This window comes from Mus caroli, unplaced genomic scaffold (genome assembly GCF_978045245.1).
Source record: "Mus caroli unplaced genomic scaffold, Mus_caroli_1 scaffold_17, whole genome shotgun sequence".
In the NCBI taxonomy this organism is placed as follows: Eukaryota; Metazoa; Chordata; class Mammalia; order Rodentia; family Muridae; genus Mus; species Mus caroli.
The window spans coordinates 89,617,793-89,634,760 of NW_028227272.1; the positions used below are offsets into that span (position 1 = coordinate 89,617,793).

The 16,968-nt window shown below is 47.2% G+C and overlaps 1 protein-coding gene across 2 annotated transcripts in view; it reads right to left on the reverse strand.

Annotated features, from left to right (window-relative positions):
- Runx1 (RUNX family transcription factor 1) overlaps positions 1-16,968 on the reverse strand; it is a 224,038-nt gene that overhangs the window by 55,598 nt on the left and 151,472 nt on the right. For both annotated transcript variants that reach the window (XM_021184937.2, XM_021184936.3), the window contains exon 5: positions 12,375-12,479. In XM_021184937.2, coding sequence (XP_021040596.1) covers positions 12,375-12,479 — 105 coding nt within the window. The remainder of the gene's footprint in view (positions 1-12,374; positions 12,480-16,968) is intronic.

A 16,968-nucleotide genomic window follows, 5' to 3' on the forward strand; every position in this document is an offset into this window, starting at 1 on the left:
CTGGAGGGAGGCAAACGAAGAGGGAAAAGTTTCTCCAAGTCTAGCTTTACAGTGTTGGCTAATTTAAATGCGGACTTCCCCTGCATCCTCACCAGTCTGACAAGACAAGATGGAACCTATCTTCCAGGCGGAGAGAGAGTACTGCAGTTACGAGCACGCGTTGCTCTTGTAGAAGACCAGAGTTTGGTTCCTAGCACCTACATGGCAGCTCAGAATCATTTGTAACTGTAATTCTAGTTTGAGGGGAGGCAAAGACCTCTTCTGGCCTCCAGGGCACCAGGCATGCATGTGGTACACAAACATACAAGCAGGCAAAACACTCATGCACAAAATATAAAACAAGCAAATCTAACAAAACCAAAATTATCTTTAAGAAAACAATCATTATTTTCCTTAAGATCACTAAGGATCTTGCCCAATACCTGTAAAACATTAGCAGTCGGTTTTCAGGTTGCTTTGTTTGCAAATATCTCATTCATATCTATTGTATTCCTATTATTTAGTGGGTAGGCTATTTCTATTACTTAGTTGATAAGCCACACTTTGATATATACCACTCAAATAAGACGAAACCCTATACAGTAGAGAGACTCCCCTCCCCTGATACTCATAGCTGACCCAGTAGAATTTTCTAGATGCTAGGAGCTTTGGTAGGTGACAGCAACATGGATGCCCAATGTTCTGCTGGGAAACAGAGCTACATATGACAGATAAAGCCTCTATCTGGACCCACCTGCCTGTTCTCTGAAGAGGCAGGCTCGATGCAGGTTTCACAAGGTGGTGCCTTGGTAAGGCTTGGGTTTGGTTTCTGGTGCTTCGGGATTTAAAGTGACCATGAGGTCAAGTTGAAGGAGAAAAGGCTCCAAGTGCTGAGTCCTGTGGAACCAATTTGCCAGGTTTCCCCCTCATCTTTAAATAACTTGGTATTGGTAAATATTTGGTGAACACTTCGGCAGAATTCCATGTGATTCCTTTGGTAAATAAAAGGTTGGGGATGAAGGAGACTGACTTGCCTGTGTTCCTGGTTTGTGTTTTAAATGGTACAGGGTGCTTCTGTGCAGGGCTAGGTGAAGAACCCTCACATGGAAGTCTCCATGCATGGTCTTGCAATCTCTGTGATGAAAGTTTGTTATCAGAGCCAAGACAGTTTGGGAGCTGGAGTCAGGCAGCTAGCCTCAGAGCAATGGCGCCCACCTGGTCTATCTTGTTTCATCCCTTTGGAAGGTGGGCATCTGGAAACCCCTTCTACAGAGGGAAAAACAGAGGCACACAGCCAGTATGTATCAGAGGTCTGACTCCAATTCCCTCTCTTACTCCCTGTCGAACCCTCTGATTCTTTTCTGAAATTTGGGGCTGGGGTCCCAGGAGTACGGTCAGATTAGGAGTCCCTCCCGTACGTTTTCTCGTAGCATTATAAAATGAGTGCACCAGAAACGCCGTGAAGCCACTCACAGGCAAGTGAGGCTGAGATAGATACCTGGGTCAGAATTCCAAAAGGGACCATTAAGTCATCCTGAACTTACGAAGTGACTTATTTCAAATGTTTACATTTTTGCCTCAAATGACTAGAATATGACTTACCAGCCACGGCGTACAAAAGTAAAAAGATCCAGCAAGCAAAAAAATGCCCACTGTTCGGCATTTCAGGGCAGGCAAGTACACTGAACTCTTTTTTTTTTTTTTTTCAGTAACAGAGAGGGCTTTAGTCAATACTTGCTTTAATGGAACCTGGGCATATGGAATTCCTAGGAGCACAAAATTAATGCATCACCATTAATGTACTTCACGAGGGCCTGGGGAGTTGCAGATTAATTCCACTGTGTTGCTTTAAGGGTGGCGTGGGGGCGGGGGTGTTGGTGACGGAGGTGGGGGCAACCCACAGGAAAAGGACTTCCCTTTGGGTGCTTGAATATCTTTCTAACCTTGGCTTTCACTATGGACAGAGACTGAGAAGTCTGATACACTTACAGGTTCTCCCAGGGAAAACCTTAAGATTGACCTTGACGGAAACTGAGCCACTAGGAGGGCTTTTGGCACCTGGCAACAGCCGGTGCTTTCCCGGGTCTGAGGACAGCAGAAACACTCATAGGTGGATTAGAGTTAATGTACCCCCTTCCTAAGGGCACTATCTAATGCTGCCAGAGCCCCAAGGCGGGACACCTTACAAAGGTTTTCCGACACAAAACATGAAAGAAAGAGGCAGATTCAAATGAGCTACAATGAACTTAGATGCAGATCTAAAATGAGGAGGGTGAAGTTTACTTATTTGATCAAAGCTTTGGGGGAAAAATCCTTTTGCGTATGTGTGTGTGTGTGTGTGTCAGTGGCCGGGTCCTTTGAGACACTGTGTACCAGTTTTTTCCTAATGGCCTTTCCCAGCACACAGCTTTACAGGAAAACCTAAACCCTTGGGAAAACTCCCGAGTTCCTTCAAAGCGGAAAAGGGAAAGTGGTTAGGCCTTGAAAGAATTGAAATTGAAAGGGGAGAGGTAGGCATGGTAGTGTGCTCTGACAACAGGGGCTGTCTGCCACAGACCTTCAGCTAGCTAGGAGGTCATTTGTCCCCATGGAAGATGCACAACAGCTGAGTGTCCCAGAGCAACATCCACAGGTAGCAGGAGTGCCCTACACACACACACACACACACACACACACACACACACACACACACACAATGGGAGGGAGCCCTTCAGAAACCTGTCTAGGCTAGGTGCTTCCTGTGTGTGCACTGTGTACAGGTCTTGTTAGAGACTGCAGGCACCCTGGAGTGATGAGCCCAGTACTGTCTGTCTGTCATCTTTCATCCCTCCACATCTGCAGCTGATACAACCCTGGATTCAACCAAATCCAGGCTGAAAATACTTGAAGAAGAAAAAGTGCCTGCACTGAGCACACATGGACTTCCCTAGCAACGCAGTCTCATGGGTATTCATTTATCCAACCTTGTCTCCAGTACTTCAGTAACCCGGACAGTCTACAGGAAGATGCTCACAAGTTATCTACAAATAATCTGCCATTTGATATCAGGGGCTTCTGTGTGGCAGATATCTGCGGTGTTGGTTCCTGGAACAAATCCCCTAAGGTCAGCAAGGGCAGACGGGGGAGGTTCTGCTCTTTTCTAGAGCAATGTGAAGACTCTCCGTTAGCGGTCTCGTGCATACACTGAGGCCCGAGTTTCAGATCTCAGGTGTGAGCTGCTTTGTTACCAGGACATAAGTTTTCTTCAAGTTGTTTACAAAGTACAACATTTGGGGACAAGTCTTTTGGAACCGTGAGGGACTTAGGAACAGTGCCCAGAATATTTTAAGGGGCCATAATATGCCAGAAAAGAAATTTACTGGGCCTAAATAAATAAAAAAAAACTGAAATAAAAAAATCGAAATGCATAAATGTTTAATTACATCTCAAAAAGCGCAACATTAAGGCCACTTCATGAATTTTTAAATTTAGGATTTCACAGATCCCTTTGTTGTTGTTTCTGTCAAAAGTCCTTTCTCAATTTCCACAAGACTCCAAGGTAAATACAAACAATAGCCGACGTCTTCTAAATGTATACTGTGTCCCAGGGAAAGTTCCCAGGGACCCCATGACACTAATATGGATGGCCATTGTCTCTGTTGGATAGAGAGCCAGGTATCAGCATCCCAAAGTTAAGCAGGGCAAGCATGAGATGGCAGAGGGCCCCTTCCTTGGGCCCCTCCCAAGCTGAGGGGCAGAGACATCAGGGCTGTGGGACATTAGGCTTGTTACTTATAGCTAGAGAAACTGAAGATGAATTACAAAGCCCATTCAAAAACAGAGAGAGGGTAGGGGAAGGGAAAAAGAGGAGAGAGAAAGGGAGAGGGGAAGGAGGAGGGAGGGGAAGAGAGAGGGACAGGGAGAGGGAGAATCTGAAGACCACTGTGGAAGCCCTGGTTGGGGACATGAAGGATGATAACCTCCAGGGTTGTGGCCTGTAAAGGGGTCCCGTTTGTGAAGAAGCTATACCTCTGTTTTGCTGACAAGATTTTGTTACCCCAGCTTGAGTGGGAACTAATTTAGAGATTATCTCGTCTCATTGCCTAGTTTGACCCAAGAGGAAACCAAGGACTAAAAAGTACTTAAGATAATTGCCCAAGTTCACACCCCCAGGCCCGATGGCGCCAGGGTGAAAGCCCAGGTCCCGGAGTTAAGGATCCTGAAATCTTTTTACACATTTTAAGATTAAGAACGGAAGCCTCACCAGAGACAGTATTACATTGTTGGGTTCTTTTCTCTCTTTCTGCGCTTCGTACAATCATTCCTAACAAGGACTGTGTATCAGCGTAGACCCCAGTTTCACTGAGATGGTGTTCTAAGTAGCAATATGATTTTGCAGTGCTCTAACTCAAAGAAATACATTCAAAGGAATGGCTTAGCTTCCATTCATTACATGTTTCTTCTCTCTTTCTCCAGGCACCAAACTGAGGAGGTGTCTTGCTTATGCCTGTATAGTCTTACTGGTACCTGGGAAGAACCTGCTTCAGGCAGCAAGAGCCACCTAAACTTTAACAACTTCTGCACAGAAGTGGGGCATTGACTAAAATCTCACTCGGTAATATCAAGGTAGGCTGTTGTTCATGGGTAGTATCATAGTGAACTGTTGCTCATGGGGTAGTGTCATGATGGACTCTTGTTCACAGGCAGTGTCATGATGGACTGCTGTTCATGGGTAATGTCATGAAGGACTGCTGTTCATGAGTGGTGTCATGAAGGACTGCTGTTCATGGGTAATGTCATGAAGGACTGCTGTTCATGAGTGGTGTCATGAAGGACTGCTGCTGTTCACAGAGACAGAAGTATGATCTTTTCTCCCACATCCTCAGTTGCCCCAGAGAAACTTCTAGGCCTTAGTCTGAATTCAGGGAAATCTTGATGCTCACAAAACTCTTCTAGGTCTAGTGTCCAATAACTAAAATAATAAACAGGAAGAGATTCTAACATTCCTTAGAAACACTTAGGCACAGTTATTATTAATGCTTTTAAGAACTGCTTCCCTAAGACTCTAGGTAGTTAGAGAGATTAGCAGAGTGGGAACTAAAATCCTTGGGTGAAGCCCCCCAGAATCTCCTGCTTAACCTGAAATGCCTTCAGACGGGAAGAGTGGGCATACAGAGCACTGCCCTTGACCCTCTATCTTTTGCTTTCCATCTGGGTGGAAGGAAGGAAGGAAGGAAGGAAGGAAGGAAGGAAGGAAGGAAGGAAGGAAAAACTCTCCATTTTCCTTTATGCACCGTGATTCTGCCTTGAATTGATAGACATGTCTGATATTGAACACTCCAAGGACCTGGGAGGCACATGGCACGGTTCCCTGTGAGCACCATGACCAGCCATGGCAACCCTAAGAGCACACACTGAGTGTCCAAGCTTTACCTGGGGACCCTTTGCTAAAGCGGATCCCCGTTTAGACACCTGCCCCCAGGGCTGCTCCGGTCGGTCACTGTCGTAATCTTCTCTTTGGGAATCATATAGGTTTTGCATTAACCCTGGTTTACGTCCCATTGCCACCATGTCCTCAAGCAGACCTCAGTGACCCCCCAGAGCCAATCGTTAGCACATGTGGCAGCAGGCAGCATTGGGAACTCCCTGGGAAGCATGTGGGTAACTCAGTAGACCCACCAGTAGGAAGACTGACTCCAGTCAAACGTCTGGGGCAGCTTCAAAGCTATAGGAAAACCACATGTGAGTCACACCCAAGTTGATAAGCCTTCCTTATCAGAGATACGGCATCACAATGCAGTGAGGCCCAAATACCTTAGTGCTCAGAAGCAGACCTAGGTGTGCAACATCTGGATTCCACAGCTTCCATTCTGGCTGATTAGCTGGGTGACCTTGGGTGTGCTTCTTAATTAGCTTTGGCTTCAACTACCTTAACTGTTTCTCCCAAGATTTTATAAATTAATATGCCTGCAGCACTTTGAAAGGTGCTGGGCAAATAATGAGTACTATATAATGTCAGCCACTATTATTAGGGACTCTTCTAACCCAGAGAAAAGAATATCTTGGAAAAGATCTGCACTGCCTTCAGTGTTAAGAAAAAAGCCACAAACACCCATTTCACTCTTTTCTTTTTGAGTCCATTATCACCGAATGCTTACAGATGTCTTTCATGCATTTTTCTTTTTCATTAGAAATTATTCATCAAATATAAAGGTTCTATTTAATATACATGCATGCATACGTACACATGTAAGATTTTATTTGTTTGTTTGTTTGTTTATTGTTCGCTATGTCCCTTCAAAATCAAAGAAGAAAATAAATTCATGAGACTGAGACACAGTACAGTCAGTAAGGTGTTTGTTGCCCAAGTATGAGGAACTGAATTTAGACCCTCAGCATCCCTGTCTAAAAGCCGGGTGTGGCAGCGCATACCTATAACCCTAGCACTGGTGAGGTCAACATACAAGAATCCTGGAGACTCACTATCAGCCAATCTAGCCAGAATTTCAAGCTCAGTAGGTTCCAGGTTCAGTGAGAGACCCTGACTCAGACAAACAAAAGGGCAGAAGGAGAGCGAAGGACGAAGACACGCGACATCAACCTCTAGCTTCCACGTGGGAACACACTGTAGGTACACCTGCATAAACATGCGTGTGCCACTTCTTACACATGTGTACATGCATGCACACACACATGCAGAAGCATGTGCATTTACTCCCAGGACGACTTCAACAAAACTCTCTAAAAAGCAGTTGGCTGACAAAGAGGCCCTTGAGTTGATCCATTCTAAGGATACTTTCTTTCATCCAGAAATGATCAGTCGGTGAATGTGATGGTTTGGATATACTTGGTCTAGGGAGTGGCACTATTAGAAGGTGTGGCCCTGTCAGAGTAGGCGTGTCACTGTGGGTGTAGGCTGTAAAACCCTTATTCTAGCTGCCTGGAAGCTAGTATTCTCCTCATAGCCTTCAGAAGAAGGCTCCTCCTGCACCATGTCTGCCTGGATGCTGCCACGTTCCTGGCTTGATGATAATGGACTACCTCTGAACCTATAAGCCATTTCCAATTAAATGCTGTCCTTATAAGAGTTGCTTTGGTCATGGTGTCTGTTTGTTTTATTTTGTTCTTTTGTTGTTTTTTTCAAGACAGGGTTTCTCTGTATAGCCCTGACTGTCCTGGAACTCACTTTGTAGACCAGGCTGGCCTTGAACTCAGAAATCTGCCTGCCTTGGCCTCGCAAGTGCTGGGATTAAAGGCATGCACCACCACGCCCGGCTTGGTCTTGGTGTCTGTTCACAGCAGTAAAAGCCTAAGACAAAAGTTGGTACCAGGGAATGGGGTATTGCTGTAATAGGCCTTACCATACTTTTGTTAGGGAAAAATGTAGATTTTGGGACTTTGGATTTGGAAAGCAGTGGAATGCTTTAACTAGGGCTTAATGGGCCATCCTATTAGGACTATGAAAGACTTCATTGCTGAGAGTGATTTGAACTGTTCAGACCTGGCTCAAGAAGTTTCAGTGGAGAAGAATTTCAGTACATGGCCTGGAGCCTGTTTTTGTGGTATTTTGATGAAGAATATGGGTGGCTTTAGTCCTTGTCAGAAGAGTCTGCCTGAGGCTAAGGAGAAGAGACTCAGATTAATTGCAATGGCAAAGGAAATCCAGAAACACCCAGCAGAGACTTTGTTCTCTGGTTAAGTCTCATGAAGAGCATTTTAAACAAGCATAGCAAGCTTAGAAAGGAAAAATATAAAATATATGGTTTAAATATTAAAGGGGCACCAGGAAGCAGAATGGAGCCAACTCCTATGTTCTAGGAGATAGCAGATTAAGGGAGTAGGACTTTGGGGAAAGATCCTATTCAGCTAAATTTAGATCCAGGCATGGGTTTATCCTTGGAGATAAAGTCAAGAAGATCTCAGAGTTCAAGGCCAGCCTGGGACAGAGCAAGTTCTAGGTGAAGAAAAGCTTAAGTCCAGGTGTGGTGGTACACACCTTTAATCCCAGCATTGATAATGTAATAGAACAAGGGGGGCATGTTCCAGCACCAGCAAGCAGCAGAACTCAGCAGTTTGGGCTCAAGCTTTAGAGTCAAGAATAGAAGGGGCTACTGGGAAAATGGATGCTCGTGAGCTGGAGCTACAAAATTAGCAGTGATTAATAAGAGACCAGCATCACTGAGGTGAAATCTTCTGAGAAGTGTTTTCTGAGAATATAAAGAAGCTGTGTTCCAGAGATAGCCAAGGTTGTACCTCATGCTGCAGTGGTACTTGGTAATGTGTAAGAGTCTGCCAGGTGGTATTGGTTTTGAAGGCATGAAGGGGGCATGAAGAGCAGCAGAGGCTTGGCACTGTGAGAGGCCATGTTAGGCCATTGGTGAAGGTGCAGCCTCAGTTGCAGTTGACAGCCCAGGACTGAAAGGGTCCTGCAAAGGATTTGAGGCTTGGACCTAACCTGTAAGCCAGCCCCTATTAAATGTTGCCCTTTTGGTCATGGTGTCTGTTCACAGCAGGAAACCCCAACTAAGGCACTGAGACCTGCATCCTGATGGCTGAGTTTCAAGGAACTGCTCTCTCTTGTTCTCATCACTGTGAATCTCAGAGCTTGAACCGTGACTGCCCAAGACAGCTTTACCAGAGGGCAGAAGGTGTCGCAGGCGGACACAGCCAGTATTTGTTTCTTGACCGTTTTGAATTTTAGTGAAGTCTATTCCCCAAGTCACAGGTACTTGACTTCCCAAGACTCATCACGAGTGGGTTTTACATGTTTCTAGAAATATCAAAGCAACATCAAACCACTCTTAAAATTCTGTTTGTGAAGAGAAAATCCTTTTATGGAGCAGGGCCTGGTGCTAAGGAGATTGCTCAGTCAGTAGAGAGTCTGCCGTCCAAGTATGAGGATTCATGTCCCCATCCCTAGATCGAGTGTAATTGGCTGGGTGATTTGGTATGTCTGCACTAACCCCAGTGCTGGAGAATAGACACATACAGGTTCTTGGAGCTTACTGGCTAGTTAGCATAGTTCAGCAGATGAGCTACAGGTTCACAGAGAGACCCTGTCTCAAAGAACAAGTAGAGAGTTGAAGATGATGATGGTTGATGCTGACCTCCACATGAACCCATAAACACACACAAACACACACACACTTACACTACACACACACATACCCATATACACCCCTCACACACATATACCACCATCCTTGTAGCGTATCTTCTACCACACTATCTTCCAGCATGTTAACAAGTCATAAAATGGTCTACTTACTGCCTGAAAACAAAAACCTTCCGGTGGCACTCTTCCCCTCTAAGGAACTGAATTCCCCCAAGCTCACAGATTTCCCTATTGGCTGGAGATGTAGAAGGATCCCATGGACTGTGTGAAAAGCAAGTTTTGACTTACTCGGGGGCAGAGGGTTACTAGGACTGGCCAGTTACCATCTGAACTGCAAAAGGCTGGGGAGTCCCTGGAGCACACAACCTACTACAATACAGCTTCAGTCCTGACAACCATGTCAGCGTCGAGGTCACCTTGTGCCCTACAGGGCAGCCTCAGAGCTGGGTCCCACATGAGAAATCATGAAAGCCAGTCCACAAGTAAACACAAAGATTCCAAAGGCAGGAGAGAGAACTCATAGGATGTGAAGTGCAGACGGCATGGTATGGATGGACAGATGGACAGATGTGTGGTCCAAAGTCAGACACCAAAGTCAGACAGTGAAACTCGCCCTCCACCCTGTGGCTTCATCATCTTGTTTAAACCTAGAAAGGTTGCCTCCCTTCTCTAGGGCTGATTTTCCTTTTCTTGGAAGGATGAGAGAGGTTCTTTCTGTCTGAGTCTTTGAGTTCCTAAAGTGGGAGAACTGAGCAATGTTGCTCAGTGTGGCAAACACTAGGGTTCTTGGGCCAGACTCATCCAGAATCCATGATCCTTCCTAAATGAGGGGTGGGACAGAGCTCCTAAATCTACACGGCTGCGTCCGTCTGGCAGCCCTGATGGGCACACAGGGTCCTCACTTCTCACTGCATCAAAAAGTGATGATGGGCAGATGATGGGCAGAGCGCCAGTGGAAATGATCAGGGTGCTATGAGAACCGGTATGAGATGTGGTGGCACACGCTGTAACCCCAGCACTCAGGGTCTCTGGAGGCCCGAAGTTCAAAGTCAGCCTGGTTTACATAGCGAGTTCCAGGCAGGCCAGGACGGCATAGCAAGAGCCTGTCTCTCAGCTCAAAGCACAAAAATAAATAAAAAATGATAGGAAGATAATAGTACAATTAACCACTAAGGGTCCACTGTTCTTACAAGTTATAATAGCAGAGGCGGCAAACGCTTTATCTGAATACTTGGTCTATACACATCAGGCAAGCAGCTGCCCCAATATGGGGGCCGTTTCCCTTCCCCCTGCCGTTTGCTTTTGCTAAGGCTCAGCTCCCCCCTCACTTCTTTGGAATGTTCCAGGAAAAAAATACACACAAGGTGAAAGCCTGTCTTTCTTCGGTGTGGAAGAATAAGGAAAATAGAAGGCTTCTCATGGGTCCCCATTTTCAGCTGTTTCCTTGTGCACAGTCATTGTATAATCTGTCCTGGAGGCAGCAGCTGCTTTAGAGAGCCACGGACACCTAAAGGAGCCATCCTGTGAGCAGGGTCACTCTCAGCATCAGTCTTCCTAAACCTCGCCCCTTTTCCTGGTCCTGTGCTAAATCATCACCTCGGCTTGCTTCCTCTCCAGTCCCCTGCACTGGGCCATGGCCCTCGGGTGTTCTGTCATGACTGTCTACTCTGGGAAACCAGGGAGTGCTAAGAGGTTTCCTGGGCTGTGTGAGGACTGTGTGCTACCTTGGTCTGCTGTTCACACTCTTAAAGAAGTAGGGCGTGCTATCCAGCACAAACCCCAGAGTTCCCTGAACCTGATCACAGCTAGGAAATCTCAAGGAGGTTAACAAGGAAAAGCTGAACAGGTTTTGTGGTAGGGAGGAAAAATGGGAGCAGGGTGGGCAGAGTGGAGGGAGCTGCCCAGCCCAGGGAGGGGAGGGAAGCGCAGCCAGGCTGAACACTCTGTCCTGTGGTATTGCTGGTGACTGCGGCTGTTCTCTGTGTGTTACTGCTTCAGGGAAACTGGGGAAATGGAGGCAGAGAGGTGACTGGTTCCAAGGATAGTCCAGATACCAGAAGTCATGACCATGATGGCAAGAGACACTGCCATAGCCACAGTGACCACCAAATTCCCAAGGGCTACTACCTCAGAGCCCAGATGAGATGTCTGTGTGGACAGGCTGCCTGTTGAGGGAATTACCTCAGCAGGCTCAGTGGAGCTACCACATTGAAACGAGGGTCGAGGGTCGAGGCAAGGAAGCTCCACAGGGGATTCCTGACATTCCCTAAACTCATGCCCTGCACCGGGCACGTGACTTCATCTAGTTAAGTTTTAAAATGGTGCTGTCACCTTTACATACATTTTGTACAGGAAACTGAGGTTCTGGCAGGCTCTGAGACTGTTCTAGGGCCCCTGTTCTCAGTACCTTCATTCTTATCAAATAATCTCTCTGCACCATAGTTTCTGGGTACAGGAGGGACGCCATGTTTTCGCATCCCAGCCTCTGAGGGTATCACTTCCCAGGGGCCCCTGACATGGTTTGGAGGTGAGCTGCTCTTCGTTCCGGGCTCATCTGCCTACAGGCTTGGAACTGTGGCACAGCTGCAGCTCCTGGGCCGGGGTGTGGCCCTAGAAGAGTATCACTCCTGTATTTACTCCAAGATAGTCCTTAAGTCACTCTGAAGACATCTTTCCTTCAGACTAAACAACCCCACTCCTTTTTAAACACTCTCCTCACAGGAGTTTCGGGGTATTTTGGAGACTATCTTTCTATATTTACTGGCTTCCCCCAGGGCTCTTCGCCCGTCCCAGGCTCTATTTTAAACAATCCTAGAATAAGATCCCTTCAAGGGAAAAAGAGAGGATGATTTTCACAGGTTTCATCTCTGGCCTTAACAAATTAACACAAGCGTGGATGGTAAGCTATCTCTTCTTGTCCATCCTGACCTTCAGGTCTTCATTGTCACACCCTGTACTTGGCCAATTGTCTATCCACTGCTTGTGTCTGATCACACTGAACATTGTTGTATATGTGAGGGTCTACTCCTTGCCTCAGAAAACAAAAACAAACCCAAAGTGTTCTTAACTCATCTGAGTTGGCCTAATTTCCCTTTGACGTGTAACACAACGCTTTAAAAAGAACCCAGTTCACACAAACAACGTTTGAGAGGTGAGAGACTTGACCTGGAAACGTCTCCTGTCTTCAGGGGCCTGACATCCCTTCAGGAAAGAGGCTGAAGGCACAGATACATTGTGAGACCTGGTGGGTCTTTGTGTACACCAGCCCAGACAGTTACCAGCCCCAAGGGGGCTCACTTACTTCGGGGTTCTCGGGGGCCGTCCACTGTGATTTTGATGGCTCTATGGTAGGTGGCAACTTGTGGCGGGTTTGTAAAGACGGTGATGGTCAGAGTGAAGCTCTTGCCTGTGGAGACAGGAAACAGAATAGAACATAGTGAGGGGTGGTCTGAGCCTCTCCCTGTTATGTCAGTCTATGCTGTCCAGCCCTCAAGCTGGAAAGGCAACAGAGCTGGGGCAGCAGGACTTGTTCTCCTGGTACTCCTGGGTTTTGTTTCCAATCTGGAATGCACACAGTGGGTTCACCAGGTGGGGCATAGTGCATAGTCACGTAGCTATAAGTCAACCATTAATTACCAATAAGATCCGGGAGATCAGAATTTACTCCCATATCAGGACTTTGGGAATTGACAGCTGGGACTCATAGCTATCTACTGCTCACCTCTCTCTGTCTTCCCATTCCTCTGTCTTCCCTGCATATTTGTAAAATCCAGGCAAAAGAAGAAGAAAAGACACCATCACACATTTCTCTCTTTACTCTGTACTTCCGAGGAGTAGAGAAGACTGACTTTCTGGGGCCGGGGTAGGTCAGTGGTTAGGGTGGTGATCTAGCAAGCATGAAGCCCAAGGATCTATGCCAGCATTGTATACACTGGGTGCCAGGCTGCACACCTGTAATCCCAGCACTCAGGTAATGGAGGCAGGAGGATCAGAAGTTCAAAGTCACCCTCAGCTACTCAGTGAGTGTGAGGTTAGCCTGGGCTGCATGAGTCCCTGTCTCAAAACAAATGAGCAGGCCAACCAAAATCAACAAACACCGAGTTTCTAAGTGTAAAAACATGCTGTTAGCATTCTATCTAAACTCCACCTCACAGTTACCTGGCAACATCCAGGTATGCTCCTTCCCACAGTTACCTGACAATAGCCAGGTAGGCCTGATCCACTATAAAAGGGGCTGCTTGCCCCCTCCTCTCTCTCTTGTTCTCTTGCTCTCTTGCTTCTCTTTTGCCCTCTTGGGCTCTTCCCTTCCCCACTCCTTCCCTGTTCCCTGTCCCCTCTTTCCACGTGGTCATGGTCAGCCTCTACTTCTCTACTCCCTCCCTCTCTCTGCATTTCTGTCTCTACTACCCTCTTAACTCCCCTCCCCATGGCCTGAATAAACTCTATTCTATGCTATACTGTCATGTGGCTGGTACCTCAGGGGGAAGGGATGCCTTGGCATGGGCCTCCCAAGGCACCCCCTCCCCCCATACCTCACCACACCTCCATAGAACATATTCTTATTCTCTATCTTTTTATTAACACAGCACATGCTAAGTTAGACGTTATTCTCTGCACCTATTAGAAATTGATGGTTGATGCTAAATAGTATTTATAAATACCCAATGATTAGATGCTACGAAAGCATGGCTGGGATAGAACAGAGCAAGGGACATAGACAGGACAGACAGAGCAGGCTTCAGGGGATGGTTTCTGGGTTTAAATTCCGGATGCTTGACCAGACAAGCCACTAGATCTAGACTTCTCTGTGTTCTTGTTCAGGCTCAGTGTTCTTGCCTAAAAATTGGTATAGGCAATTTTTCCAAATTTCGACCTTTTGGGCCCAAGAGAAAGATAAATGAGGTAAGGCATTGTAATGGTGTCTGCCCATGGGGGTCCGAAGGCTCACACGCACGCACGCACCTCTCCCCGTCTCAGAGCTCTGTATGGAATGCCCGTATTTGGCCGGGTGCAATATGAAGTCTTCTACCTAAATATTAGTTCCTTAGCTAGTACAATCTCTCCTCTTATGTAGTACACAATGAAACTCAAGGGAAATGGGAACAAACCGTGCCCCAAAGGCACTGGCTACTGTAAAACCCAGCTTACCTGCCTAACCTCCTTAGAAAAACCATACCACTTCCAGCTGAAGGGGGAAGGCCACTGAGACGTTCCCAAGGATACCACCTATCACCAGAGCAAGTAGCACTCCCCATCAAGAGGACACTCTCCCAAAGATCCCCGAGCCTCTGAAGTCTGTCTGCTAACTTCTCTGCCAAAGAGAACAATAGTGTCAGGCAAGGTTCAGGCGGAGGCCTCTTGTGCATCTTGAGAGGCCCAGTGGACCAGACAGGAGGGATTTCTGAAGACTGGGGTTCTATGGCCCAAGAGACTTTGTACCTGAATCCTTCCCCAGCTCCCCCAGAAGAAGGCTGCCAGGCTCTGGCACTTGCATCAGACACCTGCGGATACACCCTCAGGGGATATTCCATATGGTTTTCTACCTTAGCATCTAGCAGACTCGGAGGGATGGTCCACAGAGGCTGAGGGTGGACATGTTAAGAATGGTGTGCCGATGTGTAACCTGAGGGAGTTGCTCATCGTTCTCTGTAGCCTTCGACTGTGTAAAGGCAGTGCCCCGGGGCCTGCTGGGTAAGATAAGCAGCCTGCAGACCTCACAGTGGGTCTTCCTTTCTCAGCAAGTACCCATGATGGGCGGGCGAGCCCTTGGTATCATCAACACGGAATCTCAGAGCCAGTTTCCGGAATCTTCTCCCTAGAACCCGCCCCTCTTTCTGCAGCTCATGAGCTCAGCTCTTTAGCCAGTGCCTCGCGACTCTGGGCCTTCTGTACTCAACCCCGCTTCTCCAGCCACCCAGATTCACTCTCTCAAGTCTTCCCAACTTCAAGGCCCAGTGAGTCTCCCACTGACCTGCTTCCCAGGTGACCTTTCCTGAAGGAAGAGTTTGCTTGTGACTAGTTCCGATTGGCCCCATAAATCACTTTTCACCTTGATTAATTAGGCCTTCCGCTTTGACAGCATTTGTGATGGTCCAAGCTTAATCTGCCTGGGGGTGGGGGTGGGGGCAGGGCCCATTTCTCCATTTCTCCAAAGCCTCACATTCCTCAGAAGTGAGAAAGGAGAACAGGAAGAGGCTCTCAGGCAATGGAAGATTGTAAAGCCAGAGGGGAAATAGGTAAAGGACCTTGAAGACACCAGTGACTGATAGGTACATAGCTTGGTCCTGAGCTGGCCTTGGTGTGTGTGTGTGTGTGTGTGTGTGTGTGTGTGTGTGTGTGTGTACATGCGCAAGTGTGAGGAGAGTGAACAGACAATAAGATCTGGTGCCTCTATCTAGAGCGTTCGAAGAGTTGGATTCACCCACATTTTTGCCAATCTGGATCCCAGGTCAAGAGTAGCTACTTGTGGAATAGCTCACAGATCTCCTCTGACAGTGTCTTCTGAGCCGGAGGCAGTAGGATGCCTACATGGGAGCTTGTAGCTCGGTGACAGCTCAAGGTTGTGGAGTACTGTGGCATCTAACATTCTCCAATGCTGGCTTCAGCCATGGCTTGCCTGAAATGCGTCACGAAGGTCTCGAATGATGTCTTCCAAACCTGTGACTATCTAGCACGCTGCCACCACACACAGAATCATGTCCTCTGTTGCTTTCAGCCTCGGAAGTGCAAAGACTTCAGGAACACTGAGTTCAAGCAGTCTTGGGGCTGATGTAATACAGTGCTATGGCTTAATGCACACAGACTCAGTCTCTTGTTCTGGAGACCACAAGGCCTGTAAGACACCTTAGGTGGCAATGGGGGTGATGGGTTCCTTCCTTCTCCTTCTCCTGACTTCCTAAGATTGTCATCAGTATTGACCTTCTGGAGGCACTGTGGTCTCAGTGCCCCGATCACTGCTTTCTACCTTTGTATGCTGCCTCCTTAGAGTATAGCCCTTGTCTCTAAATCTCCCCATCCTTAGAAGTTGTCATGCATGAGCTCCACATGAAGGCCGTCATATGTGAACTCCACATGAAGGCTAACACACATGGTCTCCACATGAAGGTCTTCATGCATGGCCTTAACCTCACTGCATCGGTGAATTTTCTAAATAAGAACATGTTCGGAGATCCTGGGTGGGTGGGGACCGTCCAGGCACATTCTTCATCCTGGCACAAATACAGAGCATCCTGGGCTTAGCATTGCTAAGGGTGTGTGACTTTGACACACACACAGGTTCCTATGACTTTTTGGTCATCCTTTAATGTGCAGATATGAGGAATTCCACTTAGTGATTCCCACCAGGTAGGGAGATTAGGGAGACTGCATGTCTGTAATGGGGTTCACCTGGGAAGAGATAAACTGGTGGCAATCCTCACGATGGGCTCGGGTTGCAGCTGACGTGTGTGCATGTGTATGTGTGTGCACAAACACACATGTGCAGTTTTATGTGGAGGCCACAGGTCAGCCTTAGATATCATTCCTTAAGCTCTGCCCATCTTGTGATTTGAGACGGGATTTCTCACTGGTCTGGAACTCATGGATCCAGCTAGGCCACTGAGCAGTGAGCCCCAGGGATGTGTCTGCCTCCACTTCCCCAGAACTGGGATTTCAAACATGTATTACAAATTTAAAATTTTAAAAGCTAGGCTCTAGGAATAGAACTCGGGACCTCCTGCTTGTGCTGCCGGGATTTCACCAACTGAGCCACCTCCCCAGTCCTGGTGAGAGCTTTGAGTACAAGGACTTCTGCTTATAATCTATAGACCAAGATGACTTCTTTGTCACCAGAGTGTGACTTTTCCCTCTGGTTCGAACCTGACCTCCATTTTCATTTGTATTTTTCCAGCTGGGTT